We start from the raw sequence: 18,141 nt of genomic DNA, 5'->3' as shown, positions 1-18,141 counted from the left end.
TTCCTTTTTGTTCTTGCTGGGATTCATATAGTAGACGGGTCAAAGGGAATAAGGTAAAGATAATTTCATAGCTATCATTGAAGGGAATATAAGGGGGTTTCTTGCTTTTGCCTTTTCTTTTTCAACCAAAAGGGATGTGCTTAATCATTATTTAGCTAAATATGCTTTTAGGAATTTAGATTTCATATGGATCGAAGAAACTCTGCCTTGTATTTCTGCAGTCTTGACATTTGATTTATTGTCAGACTTTAATTAATGAAATTGTCTTTAACGTCAAAAAAAAAAGGATGTGCTTAATATCAAAAGTTGATAGTGGAAAAAGGGTAAGCATTACAACAAAATTAGAATGTCTTAAAACAATGTGATCATATACATAAAAAATCTTACATTGTGCAGACATTGAGACTAGACCTAACTTTATAAATATAACCCTCTTCAATCAAGATAAAACTATGAGGGTTCATACATAATAAAAGGTCATTAAAGCTTCAATCTTAGGCCCCATGAATTTTCAATTTTTTATAGCTAACTAGTTACAAACCCGTGCTTCGCACGGGGGTTAGCTACTTTTTTGACAAAATATTATATCGGACGGATAGATTGCGAAATGACAGATAATTATAAACCATAACACAATATTTAGAGTACTCCTGCATCACGGGTTAGAAAATGAAATGTTCAAAACGGCTTATTACGAGTAACAAATGAAAACGTCAAGGACTTTTTTTGTAGAGAGAGATACAAAGCAAGTTGCAGCGAAGACAACAATTGAGAAGGCTAAACGTGCATTGGAAAAGTAGCATGGGTTGAATAACGTATCTTGTAAAAAAATTGTTCCAAAGGAAAAATGAGCAACTTAAGGAATATTGCACAAACATTAGAAATATTTATCAAAGCCTCATCAAGTCTTGAATCATGAAATAGTTAAAAACTTGTGCTTCATACGGGTTAAATATCGCGTTTTTGAAAGATTTTGTTATACACGAAAATTGAGCAAATTAAGGGAAATAGCGCATTTTTTAAAGAAATAGCTGCCCTTTTTACATTTTAGCAAATTAAAGGAAAGAGCAAAATAGAAGTATTGCACACGGATGATTGAATATCGCGTTTTTTAAATTCTTTGTTGTATGTTTGAATGAGTTATATTTAAAAAAAAATTGTTTATTGCTAAAACTTATCAGTATCTTCTTTCCTCAGATAAAGTCAAGAACCTTATAAGAAGAGAGCCTCTTGACTTCAGAGAATTCGTTTCATTGAAGTTGTCATCAATAGTCTCTACTACTAAGTGAATAAATCTTTGTTTTTTCTTCCACAATACAAAACAAATAAGAGTTTTGTGAATATGTACTTTTTTACACGGTCAATACATATCCATTAAAACAGTGAATAAATTTACAAAAAAAAAAAAAAATTTGGAACGAAACAGTGACAAAGACCAACCCTTCAATGGTTCAAAACATATCTTTGTTTTTTTAAAGGTTTATCATAGTAAAGCCATACCAACAATTGCAAGCCATAGGCAAAACTTAGTTTACCAATCTAAAATAGCACAAGTACACAGCTGAATCTCATTACCATTCATATCATTCAATTCCAATAGCCATTATTCATTCATATCATATAAATATTAGAAGAAAGATAATTGAAAAAAAAGAAGCAATTATGTTGCTATAACACATCATTTCATTTCCAGAATATTGTTTCAAGCTTTGTTGATATTGGCAGCTTCAACCATTACACTTATGGTTTTACTGTCTAGTCTATATAATGATGTGACAACTATAAAAATGAGGAAGCTTATACATGAATTTTTGATTTCACTACAACAATTGCTAGGAAAAAATATCTAACCAATCATATGTAAAGAATACAATAACAAATGGTTAGCTGAGAGCCCCACATAAAACCTACAATTCATGCAACTTCCTTTGCTTATTTTTTTCAAAGCAAACTTAAATCTAGAGAGAACCTACATCACCAGGTAGCAGAAGATTCTTTGCCGGTGGAAGCGTGGCAACAACACCTTTCTGAGGATCAAAGTACTTCTTATACACAACCTTCAGCTTTCCATTCTCAGCACCAGAGTGAAAACTCACCAACAGCCTAGCACATTCCATCAAAAGGTGTCACACGGTCAAAGTCCATTCAAGCTTCCCTAGGATGGTTTTCTCCATGATGAGTAATCTGCTCATGAGTGTAAGCTCTATCTGAGAGGCAAACAAAGTCATTGACCTCAGGCGGCCAGATTTCTTCATACTTTGATGGTCAGCAAAAATTTCTTGAAAAAAATTGTGATTTAGATTGAATACCTCAATTTCTTGAAAAGAAAAATGCTTGTTGACCGCTGATACAAATAATTCAAGTTTTCTGCAAAGGTTCTCTACAAATTTGGTCAAAGGCATTTCCCTTTCCGAGTTATATAATAACAACTGTTGTAAATCTTCAATGTGACTTTCACCAAGGAAATGTTCAGTAGACTTGGAAAATCGGTCATGTGCATGTTTGTTCAGTACAGGATAAAGAATTTCTTAAGAGCATTGTTGTGATCAGAAAGTTATAATCAGAAATTTGGACAATTGAGAACAAAAACATTGAGCATTTTAGCTGTAGAAGAGGGCTAGCTTTAAAAAATTTAGCAAAATTAAAATACAACAATTTAGTCAGATTCTACACACCAAAAAGGTAAGACGTGTAAGAAATATTACTGAGGACATCAACCAAGAATTTTAGTTGGATTAGTATTGAGTCTAAATTTTGAGAACAGCCGGAACCGGAATTTCTTATTAGATAAAGCTCTTGCAGAATTTCTTTCAAATCTTTCTTGATAGCGTTATGCCAAAGATGGAAAACCTTAACCTGGTTGACCCAATCTTCTGTTTCTTTGTTATTTACTTTTGTCTGACCTGAAATTTCTTTGGAGTTCCTATTGAATGAACTCGGACCAAATGATTTTTCTATATGCAAGAATCCATGGCAACCTTGAATTTCCTCACTCTGAAAATATGTCCCAGTGAAGGTTTGTTTGTTGCTTCCAAGCCAAGAAACCAAAATCTTCGCAATTAGATTTGAATTATTAAAAAGGTGGGTGTGTGTGTGTGTGGGGGGGGGGGGGGGGGGGGGGGGGGGGTAGATAAATTTTATTCAATATTCAGTAATAAACTTTAGCTAACCTCTTGCAGTGCTGTTTCCATTGGTGCAATTTCATTAAAACACTAAGTAGCTTCTGCTTGTTTATCTGCTGACAGGAAGGACACAAAACTTCCTCCAGCAACATTATAGGAACACTACATATGAATTGCCACACAAGTGAGGCTTGCTCTTTAGTAGACAATTTTTGGATCAGAAGAGGAAAAACCTGCGGCAGTGGATAAATTTGATAGTAAGTATGATAATCAAAACTCAAGTATCTACAAATACATGCTCATGCAAAAATTTACATTATTGAAGAATTTCAAAATTAAAGATGCAGGTCAAGTCATTTCTAAATATTTCTTGTTTTACCCCCTTCATACATTTCATTGTCGCGGAATCAACTTCATGGTTCAGACCACTTTGACGTATATAGCTGGCCTTAGCAACGTGGATGCCAGAGCAATTAATTGCATGAAAACTGTACTTTAAGCCCACACGTAAGAGAAAGGTATGCCAAGCCTGACCGTTAGCCATGACTCATAATTGACATCGGCATGGTCATTCTCACAAGTCAAATTAATGTCTGTTGGACATGGTTTTTACTTGCATTCAGAGAACAAAGAATGGATTTTTTTTTTGTCCCTTTCAAAAATTGAGGTACATCTTATATAATTCAATCACTCTAAGTTTAAGAGGTATATTGCATTTTATCCATTAGTCAAAATGCCCAATGAGTGTGCCCTGAGAGAAGGGTTTCTTTTTTTGTACACCTAGGAAAAGATTGAGGGGTTTGACCTCCTCAGGGCAAATAGTAAATGAAACAAAGTTGAAAAGGGGAAAGGGGGGATGGGTTTACATTTTACCCTATACTTCTAGGTTGTTTTATTTAAGCTACAGTTATAAAGGTAGTTATTATCTGTTAATTAGTTAATCCCTTATTGGCTTCAAGTGCTCATAGAGTAAATTAATTGGATTGTGTATGCACGATACATGCTAAACTAACAGGACATCAACATTATTAAATTTCAAGCCTTTGCATTAATGCAGCTAAGTGTTGAGTTGGGAATTTATTTTTGAACGATGTAAAAGAGCTTGACACGCACATTCCGTACAGGAAAATCAGTGCCTAACTTCCTATTACAATTGCATTCAGTACCATGATCTATATCCTTTAAGAAAAAGTAGCCATCAAAATCGAATAAACCAAATTATATGAAACACAACACAAAATTCTCATCTGAAATGTTCAAGTGAACATATAGATTAATGAGTTTAAGTTGCGTTTAGTGAAACATGTACTGTATTTATCTCTACAGGTTCAAATAAATGGGAACTAATCCAACAAAAGCATAGTCACAAAGACAAAATAACCACATCTACCTTTCATGAACGTAATAATAGGAAATATTTACCTGCTCTTCTTCTTTCAGCATATGTTGGTAGACTGAGGTTTGCAAGATATCAATGCAGTACACAAGTTCTCGGAACAGCTTGGAAATATTCTCGCTACAGCTCAATGAATCAAACAAACCACCTATCATATAAAGAGAATGAATCAAACAAACCTAAAGTTAGGGACTTTGCATGAGAATATACCTCCTGGCAGGAATTTGGTCTTGTGGCCCATCAACTCAAAATGGCAAAGAGTAAGTCTGTACAAAATATTTCAGCTAACAATTAGCACATGCAATACAGTTCCATTCATGACAGTAGCAGTGAGATCAAACCCTACCTTTCCATAACATATCAATGTTGTTCTTCAACATTGTTAATAGATTGGGATTTTCCTCAAGGACATCAATAGTTGTAATGGCAGCACTTGCAAGATATGGAGACAAAGAAGCAGAGAAGACATAGCCAGAGCTACTCAATCCCTGCCAAGATTTAAAACATAGAGATATCAGGCACCATCAACCAATCACTTAGTTATGCACATCGCTCTATCATGAAAATTTTATAGTTCAGACCTGCAAATTCAGGGATTAATGAAGAAAAAGTGGGGAAAAAAGAAAGAAATTCTGTGTAAAACACCATTCGGACTCAAATATAAGTAAAATTAACTAAATACATACTAATTAAGAATATTAGTTAACCTTGCTTATTTTTCTTGGTGCAATAAGAAAATTGCATTCTCCGAACTATCATTCTCTTCACTAAATATCCTTTGAAACTTGTTTCATGAGAACATTGATGAGTGGTGTTTGTTTCATGAGAACACTAATTGAAATATAACATAATCCAGTAAAATTAATTAGAATTTGCTTATATATTATGGACCACCAAACATCACTATTTTTTTTTTTTTACTTAAATTTAAGTGCGTAGGAAGTAAATTCTTAATACCTGATTCAACATAACCATCAACAGAGGATTGGAAATTTGAAGCATCCTTGAGGCGACTATCAGTTTCTTCAAGGGATGTTAAGACGGGCTGGTCCCACCTCTTCCTGGAACAACCTCGGATATTTTCTCGTGCAGCATTCTATACAAAGTGACCTTTCAGATTCTCAAGGCACTGCAACACAGGCACCATGGATGGATCCCTGCAAAATTTTATAATTAGTACAGATTAACATAGTGCAGTAGAAAAAAGGAAATTACAGTGTCATGTTTGAACAGAGCCATTCAATTTATTTTATTATTCAACATTATGCACGGCCTATGCTCGTATAAAGCTGGGTACTATTTTCACAATCCACAAAAGAAATCCAACTGAAGCAAATATTAAGCTCACAACAATAAAATACTAAACATCTTAATCAAATTATACAGTGGTTCTCCTTCATTGTATGACAAAGGGTGAAACTAAGCATCCATTGCCAATGTACAGACAAATGGGGTATTTATCAAGCCAGCCCTTGAATCAAGGACATCCAATTGCCAAATATAGCAAACGTCATAACTCAGCATTTTTTTTTTCAAATTGCATCGTGCATAAGGAACTTCTTATACCTGCTCCAGGTCTGACAAGTCAAATCCTGATAATCTCAGTTCATCCAAGGCCACCAGAAACCTTTCGACACTCATCAGCTCATTCGAAGAACCACTTCCCTGAAGTAAAAAATGCATTCTTTAGAAGAAAGAGGACATAAACAATATAATGAAAACAACTCTAACTTGATTTCAGCTCAATTAATAAACAATGGATGTTAATGTATACATAATTGCTAGGGGAAAAGAAAAAGCATAGTATGTGAGCTTGAGCATATAACACAATAAAAGATATTCCTACTACCTCCAGCGAACCAGCAACCAGTTTGTCCAAAATGGTACATAATACGAATCCATCCCTCAAGCATGCCCTTAATTCTTCCTCAGAAATTTCGGGCAGATTAAAGTTAGGAAGCACAGCATTTATCCATGTTATCAGAGGTGCAAGCGGGATACCTAAAACCATATAAAAATCCAGTCAGTGTCGTAGATACGGAATGCAAAATTGCGAATAAACTATCCTCAGGACAGAAGCTCCAACTTGACCGGCGAGTTGTCATTTCCAAGCATAGGCAACAACGGCACTATCGGGACAAACCAACGGCATATGCAATCCCAAAAAATCCTTTCCCCAAAAATCTGATTCACTGAGAACTCCAGCTTCTTCAAGCTCCTTTCCTATCAAATCGGAAAAATATATATTCAGAAATTATGTAGATGTGATATAACCTTAAAAAAAATCACATATTCCATATTAGCTAGATGTGATATAACCTTAATCAAAAAATAAGTTTGCATCAACCCAAATTCTAAATTTCACACGTTATCACAAAAACCCAGTCAAACAAAACTCACCATACTGCTCACAAAGCTGCAGTCAAATGCATAATAATTCGCCTATAATTGAAGTTGTGGTCTCAAAGAGACATCAAAAACCTTGACAGCATAAATCGCAACCATAATTACAATTGCAAATGAATATGGCACATTAAGGGAAACATGAAAAACCCAAAACCAAAATCCAATTGTCACAATACATTGTTTATATATTTTTTTCATCAACACACCACATCATATAAAACTCATGCACATATCAGAAATAACCAATATATAAGCCTCAATTTGCAATTAGTTTTCCTGATAATAAGACACCCAAGTTCTCTATCACAATAAGCCAAGCCAGAACAAAATATTCCTATAATATTTTAGGTTGAATGCACAACTTTGAATGAGCAAACGAACAAACCTCATGGAATACTAAAACCTCAGTCACAATTATGCAACTCACCGTATTATATGAATCAAGTGAAACAATGTATTGTTTTCAAATTCATCACATTGGATTCTTTGAAATAATTTTTCTGATTCACTTCTCTGATAAAGAATCCCAAATTCATTCTCATCTTTCAATATTTGTTTTAGTAGTCTTTCATTTGAGTCACTGCAACCATAGTGGAAATGTATATTTCAAAACAGGACAGACAGTGAAGGAAATGGAACTGTTTGATTGAGGAAATATGGTTCTAAGGTGAAAATTTCTATTATGGAACATTGCTATGATCCAAAAAGTTTCTATATCATGAAAAACACTAAAATCTCACCAACAAACACATAAGATTTATCATCTGTTCAACCCACAAAGATATTTTTTTCCCTAAGAAATTTTTTTCCCTATCATAAATTTTTTCTCTCTCACACCAAACCCATTATTTATTCTCTCTCAAATTTTTAGGATAAAACTTGAGATCAAAACTAACAAAATCATCCATTTTCTTATTGAGACATTTTCTCAAACACTTTTTTTGTGAGTGCTCAATTTCACATAGAAAAATCAAATACAAAATCATGTCAAAATAAAACAAATTGAATAAAACATAAATACAACAAAAATAAGATAAATTAAAAACCAGAAACTTCAATGTTACAAACATGCAACAAATAAATTAAAAGGCACATAACAAACTTGACATATAAGCACACAACCTTAAAACTACCTAAAAAACCATCTAAATTCAATTTAACAATAAAACATTCTTCACTAATCATGCAATAATCAACAATTAAAACATCAAGAACATAAATTCAATAAATAAAAAAAAACTAACCTGAAAAGCATGACTTTAGATTGCAAACAGCTCTTAACCCTTGTTCCTCATTACCATATTGAACCAAAATCAACACCAGAAACCAACATGCATGAGATTCTAGATCCAATTTCTGAAATAAACCCCAAGAGCAGAATAGAGAAAAGCTGCGCCCTAGAGGGAAGAAATGAGGAAAATGGAGCTTGCTGGAAGTATGAGATAACAATTAAGTCATGACTGTAGCCTTGCATGTTGGTAATTTTGAGTGAAAAGGGAGAAAAATTTGGAGAATATGGTGAATAGTGAGGGGGGCGATGGGTTTTTAGAAAGAGAAGGGGAAAAAAATTCTGAAGTTTAGAGAGAGAAGGGAAAAAATTTCTGTATATATAACATAACACCCTTCAATTACCAATTTACGAAAATACCCCTCCAAGGGCAAAATTGTAAAAAGCACGGACATTCATTTTCCTATCTAGGTTAGTAGATAGGACATTAATTACAAGTTTTGAATCCCTATTAACAATTTTTGGATTTTAGTCCCTACATTTTTAATTTGCCAATTTTGGTCCTCCTAAATTTAAAATTTATAAAATTAGATTCGATGTTTAATTTTGATGATGTGACAATAATAGAATTGTATATGTAGAAGCAACATCATTATATTAATAAATAATATTAAATTATTTATTTTCATAACTTAGTTATTTTTGTAAAATATATTAATTATAATTATTGATAAAATACAATATATGAATGATTAATTTTATAAATTCTAGAGTTTTCTTGTTCCTTTGTGTGTATAATTTTATAATGTCAAATACAAAGTATGGATAACTTTTTGAAAATTAAAGGAAAAAACAAGAGAAATTTGAAAAAAAAACTAATTCAATCTCAACATGGTGCTCTCGATAAATTTGTTACTATACATAAAAACGACAGAGAAACAAGTTCAATTAGTAGAAAAAAGTAATAGAACAATCATCTATAGATAGATGATGTGTAAAACCCCAACCGTCCTAATTCCAATTTCAATCAAGAATAAGAAGATGGAAATTTCATATAAATGATTATGAAGCTCCCCAACTAGAAGATTGATATAACATTTGATAATTTATATGATACTAAATCTCTTAAAATTATTTGTCTTAGACCTCGAAATCTATGTGCACCGTCTTGGGTTCACATAAGACCCAAAACAGACAGTGTTACAAAACAAAACAAAAAAGTGCAACTTGAGGTTGGAACATTGACGTAAAAATGAAGGTTTAAGCCATGCACAAGAATTGACAAAAACGATTTAACTCTTTAACGTCGACGAGAGACTACGGTTCCGGTACATAAAAAGCCATCCGTGAATTCCTCTAATACATAGTTAAGCTAACACTTACCTAAAAAAAATTCACCAAAATACATGTAGAAGGAGCTGGTTTGATCAAAATATTAATGTTTATGTTAAAGAGGTTCAATAGGACAAGCTGGTTTTCGAGATGCTACTTGATTGTACTTTGTGATGGATTCAACATCATGCCTCAATGTTTAGCAGCGGTTTTCTCGGTAAAGAGGGTGAATACATACCACAACTGTCACTGCCATGCTCTGATTACACATTCAAAGCAAAGGACCACCCCCACTCGGTTACTTACCATAGTGGAGTGTTGATATTCATATTGGAAATATTCTTTGTTACTTACCTAAAGCAATGAAAATAACTCATGCACCCCTTTTAAAAATATGGCTAATTTAAGGTTTTAGACTAAATAATATCACTAATCATATAATGTAGGGAAAAATTAAATCACAAAATGTGATACCAACACGAACGGCAACAAATGTAAGTTAGAAATCTCACATTGTTTAAAGAAGTGGAGGTTGAGCATTTTATAAAAGAGATGACTCATAAACTCAATGTATTAACGTTCTGGGTAAAAATGTGGTGTCCAACTCACTTGTCTTGTGGACCGAATGTGGGTGAATGGTGATCCCCTGAGCTCTCTTCGTGGCTCAACAGTGGTATCAGAGTCGTGGTTCGACGAAGAGTCCAAGGGTGGCCCTGACCAAAGGTTTTGGATTAAAGTTTGGTGTTCAACTCACTTGTATGATTGATTTGGGGCCAATGTGGATAATCGACTGCCCTCGTGATCCAACAGGTATTTAAGTTAATTACAATTTATTATTTGTCACACACTATACTATATCATTTATATAACATGTATACTTTCTAAATTTAGTCCAAATCTTGTTCAAATCTTTAGACTCTCCTTTTCTCAAATCTCTTGTGCTTTCCTTTACTCTTCAATATGCCAATAGCTGAGGAAAAGAATCCAAAATATGTACTGTGAATAGTTATTTCTTCCAGCACAATTCAAATCACTTTATCAGCACAGAAAGCGAGGCTTCTCTTTCTTTTTTCATCATTACAGTTACCATCTTGAGACTTTTTGTCTCCATGTCTTTCTCACACTATTCTTGAACCCTTTAACCTCAATATAACATTATACACACAGTGGAACACACAAGTCTAGGTAAAGAAAAGGGAAAATGGACTTTGATCTTGAGAACCCTTTATCCAGCTTCAAAGAACAGCAAAACTGTACTCTATCAGAACTCTTTGCCTCAGAAACTGATCATATGCCCTCACCAAACTGCTTGAATTCAACACATTGTGAAGCCATTTCTCTCATACTTCAGGTAAAAATAGACCTACATAGCACATTTTAATTCATCCTCTTTCATTTCACATATGCTACATTTTTTCATGTTTCTTCAGGTCCAGCATTCTTGCAATTTGGATCCATTTGTAGCTTATCTTGCTATAAATTACTTGCACCGTTTCATGTCGAAACAAGAATTTCGGGTAAGTACATATCTAATGATTCCACTTTATGCTTATTTCTACTTAATAGCAAAATGATGAAAACTTGGAACAATTGCACATTAATAGGATTCAAAGATTTCTAGTTTTTGTTCTACTAAGTTATTCCTCTCAATTTGCAGCAGGGAAAGCCCTGGTTAATCAGGCTCATTTCCATATCATGTCTTTCTCTAGCTTCAAAAATGAAGAACACGCATTTACCATTTTCTAAGTTGCAGGTAAAGCTTCAAATACATTTACAAATACTTAAAACCATGGTTCTAAATTGCAGTTGCAGTCGAAGTTGCTATTACACTGCAAACCTTAATACTAGGGTAAAATGCAGACAAATACGTCCGCAATTTCAATTGCGTAAACCTCAAAACCTTTATATTGCAGCCGCAATTCCGGTTTTTTACTGCAATTTAGAACTATGCTTAAAATCATTACTAATGGAAAGAGAACATGTGCAATGTGGCATAGTAGTTTGAAAAACTAATGTTTATGAAATTACAATTACCAATGAAATAGAGAGAGGGTTGCAATTTCAATGGTGAAACTACACAAAAAATGGAACTAGTTATTCTTGGAGCTCTGAATTGGCGTATGAGGTCAATTACACCTTTTCCTTTCTTGAATTTCTTCATCTCTTTAGCTCAAATCAAAGACCAATCACTTAAAGATAGAGCTGCAGAGATAATCTTCAATGTTCATAACGGTACTTCTTAATCATAACTCCATTTTAATCTTCAGTTCCAATCCTCACAAACTGAATTACTACTAAATTTTATTTTATATTTTATGAATACAGACATTAAGTTTTTAGAGTATAAACCCTCAACTGTTGCAGCAGCTTCCCTTATCTATGCATCTTATGAACTATTCCCACAGCAATATTCTATTCTGAGAGCTACAGTTACAACTTCTGAGCATATAGACAAGGTGAGTTTAGTTATACTAAACCACTATTTAATATTTATTTATTATTTTTTGGTGTTGGCATTAAATATTGGTGGTGATTGTTTTAGGATACATTGGCCAAGTGCATTGATATGATGCATTATATGTGGAGAAATGAAGTAAAAGGGTCAATGAAAGATACAAGCTTTTTAAGCACTGAAACTCCAGTGAGTGTGCTGGACAGAAGCACCAAAAGGCAGAGAATTTGATCAGCTGAGGGAAACAGTCTTATTCACTCCATATGTTATGTCACTGTTTCCACTCAATCCTAAAAGTAGAGGACACAACCACAAGACCTTGATTTGGAACATGGAGTTGAACTATTCATGCACCTATGTGTCCTTTGTCAAAAGTTATAAAAAGAAAAAGTGCATATGATATGGTATCAAATGAAATTCATAAATTAATAGAACAAATACCACATATGGTGTGGGAAGGGATTGAAGTGGAAGCTGTAATGTAGGGGCTTAATTTGACTATGATGTAAAATAAATAAATTTTTAATATAAATCTGGAATCATTGTCACATTAAATAATTTCTTCCAACTCACAATTTGCCACATCAACAACTTTTAATTATTAAGTTTATTTATAACTTGACTTTTCAACTTTCCTGACTTCAAATTTCTTTTATGTGGAAAGAACAACAACATGAAACCAAATACTTAAGCAACTAGGAGAGGAAATTCCATTTTAAGGACATTACCCAAAGATTAGATGTGACAACAACTTTCCTCAAGGTAGAAATTATAATATTAGATTTTAGTGGAAATTAACATCATCATTCATAAATTCATTCATAGTTCCATTTTAGTATTCCTAACCATCTTCAAGTGGAAACTAATATTCTTACGCCGTATTGGTATAGGATTGGTATAGGCTTCTCGTTGTGAATTCACCAGCATTAGGCTTTGTGTCATGCTCAGCCTAAGTAAATCTTCCCTCCAAATTTGCACAAATCATGTTTGGAGAATCTAGTTAAGCTTTATCTTTCAGTAATAACTTACTGACTCATTACTGACTCAATATGCTAAAAGTTTGAACTTATTTACAACTTGTTAATACAAGTGCAAAGGAAATAGGTTATATTTCCTATAATAGAGCCAAGCTTGATTCATCTTAACTCTCTTGTAGGCCTACTTGAGAATAAAGGATTAATACAACACTTGCCATTTTTGTTACAATCATTAAGAAGGGATTCTTTCAACACTGACACTAATCAAACTATATACTACAGGGGCTGGTAAAAATAACACCCCATTAGTTTAGAATGACATACTCTATATGGACATTTTGCAAACTAACAACATGGGGTAACTTTAAAAGCAACAGTTTTTCTCCATCCAAAAACTAAGCTATCCCATATTGAGAATAAGTCTACTTGGAACAAAGAAGACCAAAGTGCATGTAAGTTTGGAATGCTTGAGTCTAAAATTGTCTACACACTTTGAACTAAAACATTCTCAACTTCTAAACATTTTGATTCTCTTTGCTCCAAACAGTGTAGACTTATTTTCCAACACAAACATTAGTTGTTTCCCGTGATTGCCACTACCTCTTAGTCCCAGTACGATCGGTGCTGTTGGCGCCTTCATTACATTCTTTTTTGAAATCAAATATGCCGGGCAGACACCAGGGATACAATTCAGATGAAAAACCATTGTTTTAAAACTTCCTCACAACTTTGATTCAAGATTCATTGATGATACTATGCTCTATTTCTTCTATAAGGTGTAATTTTCATCTGTAAGCTTGATCGACTCGATAGGAGGAGGAATCATCTCAGAGAGTGCTTTACTCCCATTCCTAATGCCACCTATGCATATGGTGTCACCCCGACCGTGCCAAGTGCCATCTTGAACGTTGTTAATCTCTAGTGTTCTTGACTCCTGCATCATGATACAAAGGTACAAAAATTCAATACAATAATGTTGGTGTTAATAAATATGCTCTCATTTTGGTTATAGTTGAACTAAATTAGAAAGGTGTTCCGTCATCAATAGCTTTATCTCACGTAATACAGTGTACAACAAGTCAAGAAAGGAGAGAATTTTGATTTACCTGACATAATGTACAGCAAGGACAGACAAAATGGTAAACACAATCGTCCACCATACTGTCGCTACCCTGAAAATAGATACCAACATATACTGCATTAGATATACGAATGCTGCCAAAATTACATCCAAGTTAGTCAGCATGTATTGAACAAAAAAATGCAAGCAGCCAATATTAACCAACCATACTCCAGCACATATGCATGCAAGCAAAAATGTTATTAAAGAAAAAACCATCCTCCATCACATTGGTCCAAAGTGCAACTTTGGACAAATCCTTTAAAATCCTCTAAAGCGGGAAAGTTAGGATTGTCCAAAATTAAATTTTAGTTGCTAAGATCATATTGTGCTTTAAATTAAATCAAGGGTGGACAGACCCTAATATGCACTCTTTAGATTAGCTTTGTCTGAACAAGACAAATTATTTTTGGAGAACAAACCATGTGCATACAGCATACCTCTGTGAAAACTTGTCTGTGAATAACTAGGTGTAAATAAACATTATGTAAGCAGACATGCCCACCTTGATGTTGAATTTCTTTCGCATACGAGTTCGGTAGAATCCTAAATATGCTCCACCAGTAATGATGAAGGTGACTGTCAGGTATAGAAAGTAGTGATGTCTCGTGACGATAAAGGCTATGAAGTTGAAAAGAGCACAGATGGCTAGAAGAAAATATACAAATGCCTGCAATATAAAACAAGGATATTCAAAGCTTCAAAGAGTTATATTACGAAAAATCAGAGAAGTTGAACATGGAAATTGTCAATTCGAAATAGGATTCCTTTTGTTAAAGCTTTAAGTTAGGATTAGATCATTTTAAAACAGCAAAGAAGTTCTAAGAAATTTCAAACAATGTAAATATACCTGAATATAGCAAGAACCAAGACCAGCTAGCTTCATGTTCTTCCCAAATCGGTAGCAGGGACAACTGCAATCAAATGAGCTACTTTTAACATAAATGACAAATCATATAAAACCCTTGTAAGTAACAGCAAACCAGTGTGTTTTTTTTTTTTGGAGTACACAGTGTGTTTTTATGCCATTTTAGACTTTCGTTGGCCAGTAAGAAAGTTCATGTCATGAACAAATTCATAGGCATTGCAATCACATGTATGATTAAGAAATATGATAAATTGAATTAGCTTCATCATTCAAAACCATACCAGGCATCTCGGTAACTCAAAAATAAATCTCAATGTCACAAACCCCTCCCACCACGATGAGAAAATAAACGCGCTGTTTCCCTTTTGGGGTTGTATGCAATAAACTAACAGTGAAAACAGAAAGTCAGGACAGAACCGGTCGCCACAAATCACGTTCCTCATAGATTCGGGCATGTGGCGTATAACAGGATGGAGGGTTTCGGAGAAAAGAAAAGGAAGTTAAACATTTTAACTTTAAATTCGGAGTTATAATTCCTGAAAATAACCAAGATATATTGGGACATTAATTTAAGGATTGGTTTGATTTGAGAAAATATTTGATTTGTAAAGTAATTTTCAACGTCTCTTGTACAAATATTTAAAAGCTGCAATAGTTTTGTAACTGAATTGAAAACATAAAAAGTTGTCCCAAGTTTGATGATGATAGGTCATTTTTCCATTCATTCTAAAACTTATTAAATTAGAAAATCTATTTTTGAGATAGAATTTTGGCTTATCCTCCATAGCCCCCATCCAAAGTCTAAACATAGGATTAAGGATCTAATGATCACAAAAGAATATCTTACAGGAAAAATCTTCTTCTCTTCAAACTGAAACTATAAGCTCAAAGGGATTTGTCAATCCAGAAATGAAACATAACAAGCAAACAATTGGAAAAAATAAACAAGATCAACCAATCATCACCAATTCCTTACACAATTAGCTAAACTTCTCACAACAGCTAATGTCATTATTCTTTATAAAAACCAAAACCAAACAAAAAACCTCAAAATGAACAAAAACAAAACTTCAAAACATACAGAATATCAAACAAACACAATCAACAATAACAAAACAGAAAACTTATGTTTAAGAAAAACAAAAAAGGCACATGAAACAGAAATTCACCATGCAGATTCAAGAGCAATTCGACGATGCTCGAAACACTCAAGAACTTCACCTTCCCACATCCTCAAAACACCACCAAACTCCTCACCACGCTGTTCATCATCTCCACCTCCTCCAAGCTTCCCCCAAGTTCCATTTGCAGTTTGTAAAGCAACAGATGAACAAAGCATATCAAAATCCAAAACAGCCATACCCTCCAAAAGCCTCTCATTCTCTTCACCTTCTCTTCCTTCTCCTTCATCCACCACCATCACCTTCTCTTGTTGCTTCTCCAAATCACCCATTACCTCAAAACCCAAAAAAAAAAGTTACCAACTTTTTCTTCTCTTTCTCACAAATTCTACTTTTTTTCTTTGACCCTTTTGAAATCTAAGACAACCCTTTTGGTTTTGCTTAATGGGTTTTCAGAAAATGGAAGAAAGATGAATTTTTTTTACGTTGTTGTTGTTGTTGGTGGGGTGTAGGTTATCTATTGAAAGCAAGCACAAGTGGGAAGATGTTGGTTTTGGTTTTGGTTTTGGTTTTGGTTACATTATTTAAATTATAAATTATTATTAGCACTAATTAGTGATTAATTCTTACGTTGGTGGGTAATGATGTGTGTGGGACCCACATAGGTTTATGTTTGGTTTTTTGGATGGTGTTTCCGTTACCACATGGCCACTAGAATATAGCAAAATGATCTTGTTGTGGTAAATATCAACCAATGGCATAGTACTAATTTGGATTTTATGTTTTTGTGAAATGGAAGAGATTTTTACTAATAATAATAATAAATGTGATTAATTTCTCTAATTTGATAAGTTGAGAATGGGAAAATTAGTTTAAGATGTTAAACTTGCCTCCTAAAAATAACATAACACACCCTTCTTAACTGTTGCATGTTTGTTTTTTTACTCTTCATTTTGTTTTGCTAACAAGATGATTTGGTTAAATAAGAGATTTTAATAAATTATTATTATGTTATGTTGTGACATTATATAAATATATTTTTGTCCAACACCATTCAATGGTTTTACTGTGGAGCCAAATTTAATGTCAATGTATCAAGTTGCGTTTTCTTTTCTTCTTTGGTTAGAAAAGCTACGTTTTTTAATACAAAAATGCTAAATGTCCCGACGCATTATGTCGTGAAAAAACACGAATGAGGTTATAAAGGGAAAAAGCCAGAAACTTGCATTTTGAAACATGTCGAGTCTCCGAGTTTGACTCGGTTCAAGGATGAGATGAATTTTCCTTCCTCTTAATTTTGACTTGTTTTTAATATGTGACTTCTATGGGTTTGAATTGGTTGTTGGAAATATAGTAATGTTGGAGATCTTTTTCTATACTAAGTTGAAATCTTTTATTATAAAGATTTAGGTGAAATTAAAAAAAAAAAAAAAGCGATGCTAATCCTTTAACTTGGCAATCATATTCTACAAAAAGTTTATAGAACTAGTGAAGAAGTATGAGTGTTTTTATTTTCTGTGGTGTTGAAGTATTAGAGCATTTCTAATGGAAGGTCCTTACTTAATAAGGACCACTCCCCGTTAAGGACCCTCCATTGGAGGAAGAAAAAATGAGTCCCCGTTAAGGAACGGGCAACTATATATGAACCCTCTCTCCTGGGTAACTAACGGGTCCCACGTTTAAAAAAGTAATAAAATGTGTACTACTTGGTCCCACTTGCATAAAGGAGTAATAAAATGTGTATTACTTGGTCCCACTTGTAAAAATGAGTAATAGATAAATTATTTTTGTTTAATATGTAAAGATAGTGGGACATATTTAAGTATTATTCGTTGAGTCCTTATTATTGTATTGACATTGGAGTCATTGAGTCTTTAATAGATACTTTTATTAAAAAATTATAAATAAATAATGTGTCACGTGGGGTCCATTTAAGAAGTCCTTGTTAAGGAACTACCATTGTGGATGCTCTTTAGTCTCAAATCATGAGTGTTTATGACTAAATCTATAGGTATTATTGGGAGTATTATGGTAGGGTAAGTGTGTCATTATAAAGTGGTCCTACTAGGAGTGTAGCTCCCTTATCCTATTATAGGAAGTAGAAGAAAATATTTGGAAT

At 33.5% G+C, this 18,141-nt stretch overlaps 3 protein-coding genes across 5 annotated transcripts; 1 reads left to right on the top strand and 2 right to left on the bottom strand.

Annotated features, from left to right (window-relative positions):
* Positions 1-1,660: 1,660 nt before the first annotated feature.
* Positions 1,661-8,582, bottom strand: LOC146943782 (zinc finger protein BRUTUS-like At1g18910). 2 transcript variants are annotated; one of them, XR_015025696.1, is made up of 11 exons: positions 8,169-8,582; positions 6,605-6,741; positions 6,368-6,519; positions 6,085-6,183; positions 5,476-5,675; positions 4,865-5,006; positions 4,729-4,784; positions 4,545-4,666; positions 3,171-3,355; positions 2,310-3,028; positions 1,661-2,207 (listed from the first exon to the last, which is right to left on the bottom strand). XR_015025696.1 is itself a non-coding variant. In XM_085742044.1 (9 exons), the coding sequence occupies exons 5-9, from the start codon at positions 5,518-5,520 to the stop codon at positions 2,668-2,670; spliced, it is 855 nt and encodes a 284-aa protein (XP_085598170.1). In that variant the 5' UTR covers positions 5,521-5,675; positions 6,085-6,183; positions 6,368-6,519; positions 6,605-6,741; positions 8,169-8,582; the 3' UTR covers positions 1,661-2,667. The 2 variants fall into 2 exon arrangements, 1 of the variants encoding a protein (XP_085598170.1); XM_085742044.1 differs by lacking the exon at positions 4,729-4,784 and having other exon boundaries at positions 1,661-3,028.
* A 1,808-nt stretch (positions 8,583-10,390) lies between these two features.
* LOC146943781 (putative cyclin-D6-1) lies at positions 10,391-12,459 on the top strand. 2 transcript variants are annotated; one of them, XM_085742051.1, is made up of 6 exons: positions 10,391-10,835; positions 10,915-11,001; positions 11,145-11,237; positions 11,530-11,716; positions 11,810-11,940; positions 12,027-12,459. In XM_085742051.1, the coding sequence occupies exons 1-6, from the start codon at positions 10,686-10,688 to the stop codon at positions 12,165-12,167; spliced, it is 789 nt and encodes a 262-aa protein (XP_085598177.1). In that variant the 5' UTR covers positions 10,391-10,685; the 3' UTR covers positions 12,168-12,459. The 2 variants fall into 2 exon arrangements, with proteins under 2 accessions (XP_085598177.1, XP_085598176.1); XM_085742050.1 differs by having other exon boundaries at positions 10,393-10,835; positions 11,142-11,237.
* A 575-nt stretch (positions 12,460-13,034) lies between these two features.
* On the bottom strand, positions 13,035-16,510 carry LOC146943780 (protein PLANT CADMIUM RESISTANCE 11-like). Its single transcript, XM_085742052.1, has 5 exons — positions 16,071-16,510; positions 14,884-14,947; positions 14,539-14,703; positions 14,020-14,085; positions 13,035-13,847 (listed from the first exon to the last, which is right to left on the bottom strand). The coding sequence occupies exons 1-5, from the start codon at positions 16,352-16,354 to the stop codon at positions 13,683-13,685; spliced, it is 744 nt and encodes a 247-aa protein (XP_085598178.1). The 5' UTR covers positions 16,355-16,510; the 3' UTR covers positions 13,035-13,682.
* Positions 16,511-18,141: the final 1,631 nt, after the last annotated feature.

The sequence above is a fragment of the Medicago sativa genome, chromosome 2 (genome assembly GCF_051527215.1).
Source record: "Medicago sativa cultivar Bolivia chromosome 2, Bolivia_mono, whole genome shotgun sequence".
Taxonomy (NCBI): domain Eukaryota; kingdom Viridiplantae; phylum Streptophyta; class Magnoliopsida; order Fabales; family Fabaceae; genus Medicago; species Medicago sativa.
This window is presented reverse-complemented; position numbering and strand designations above follow the sequence as displayed.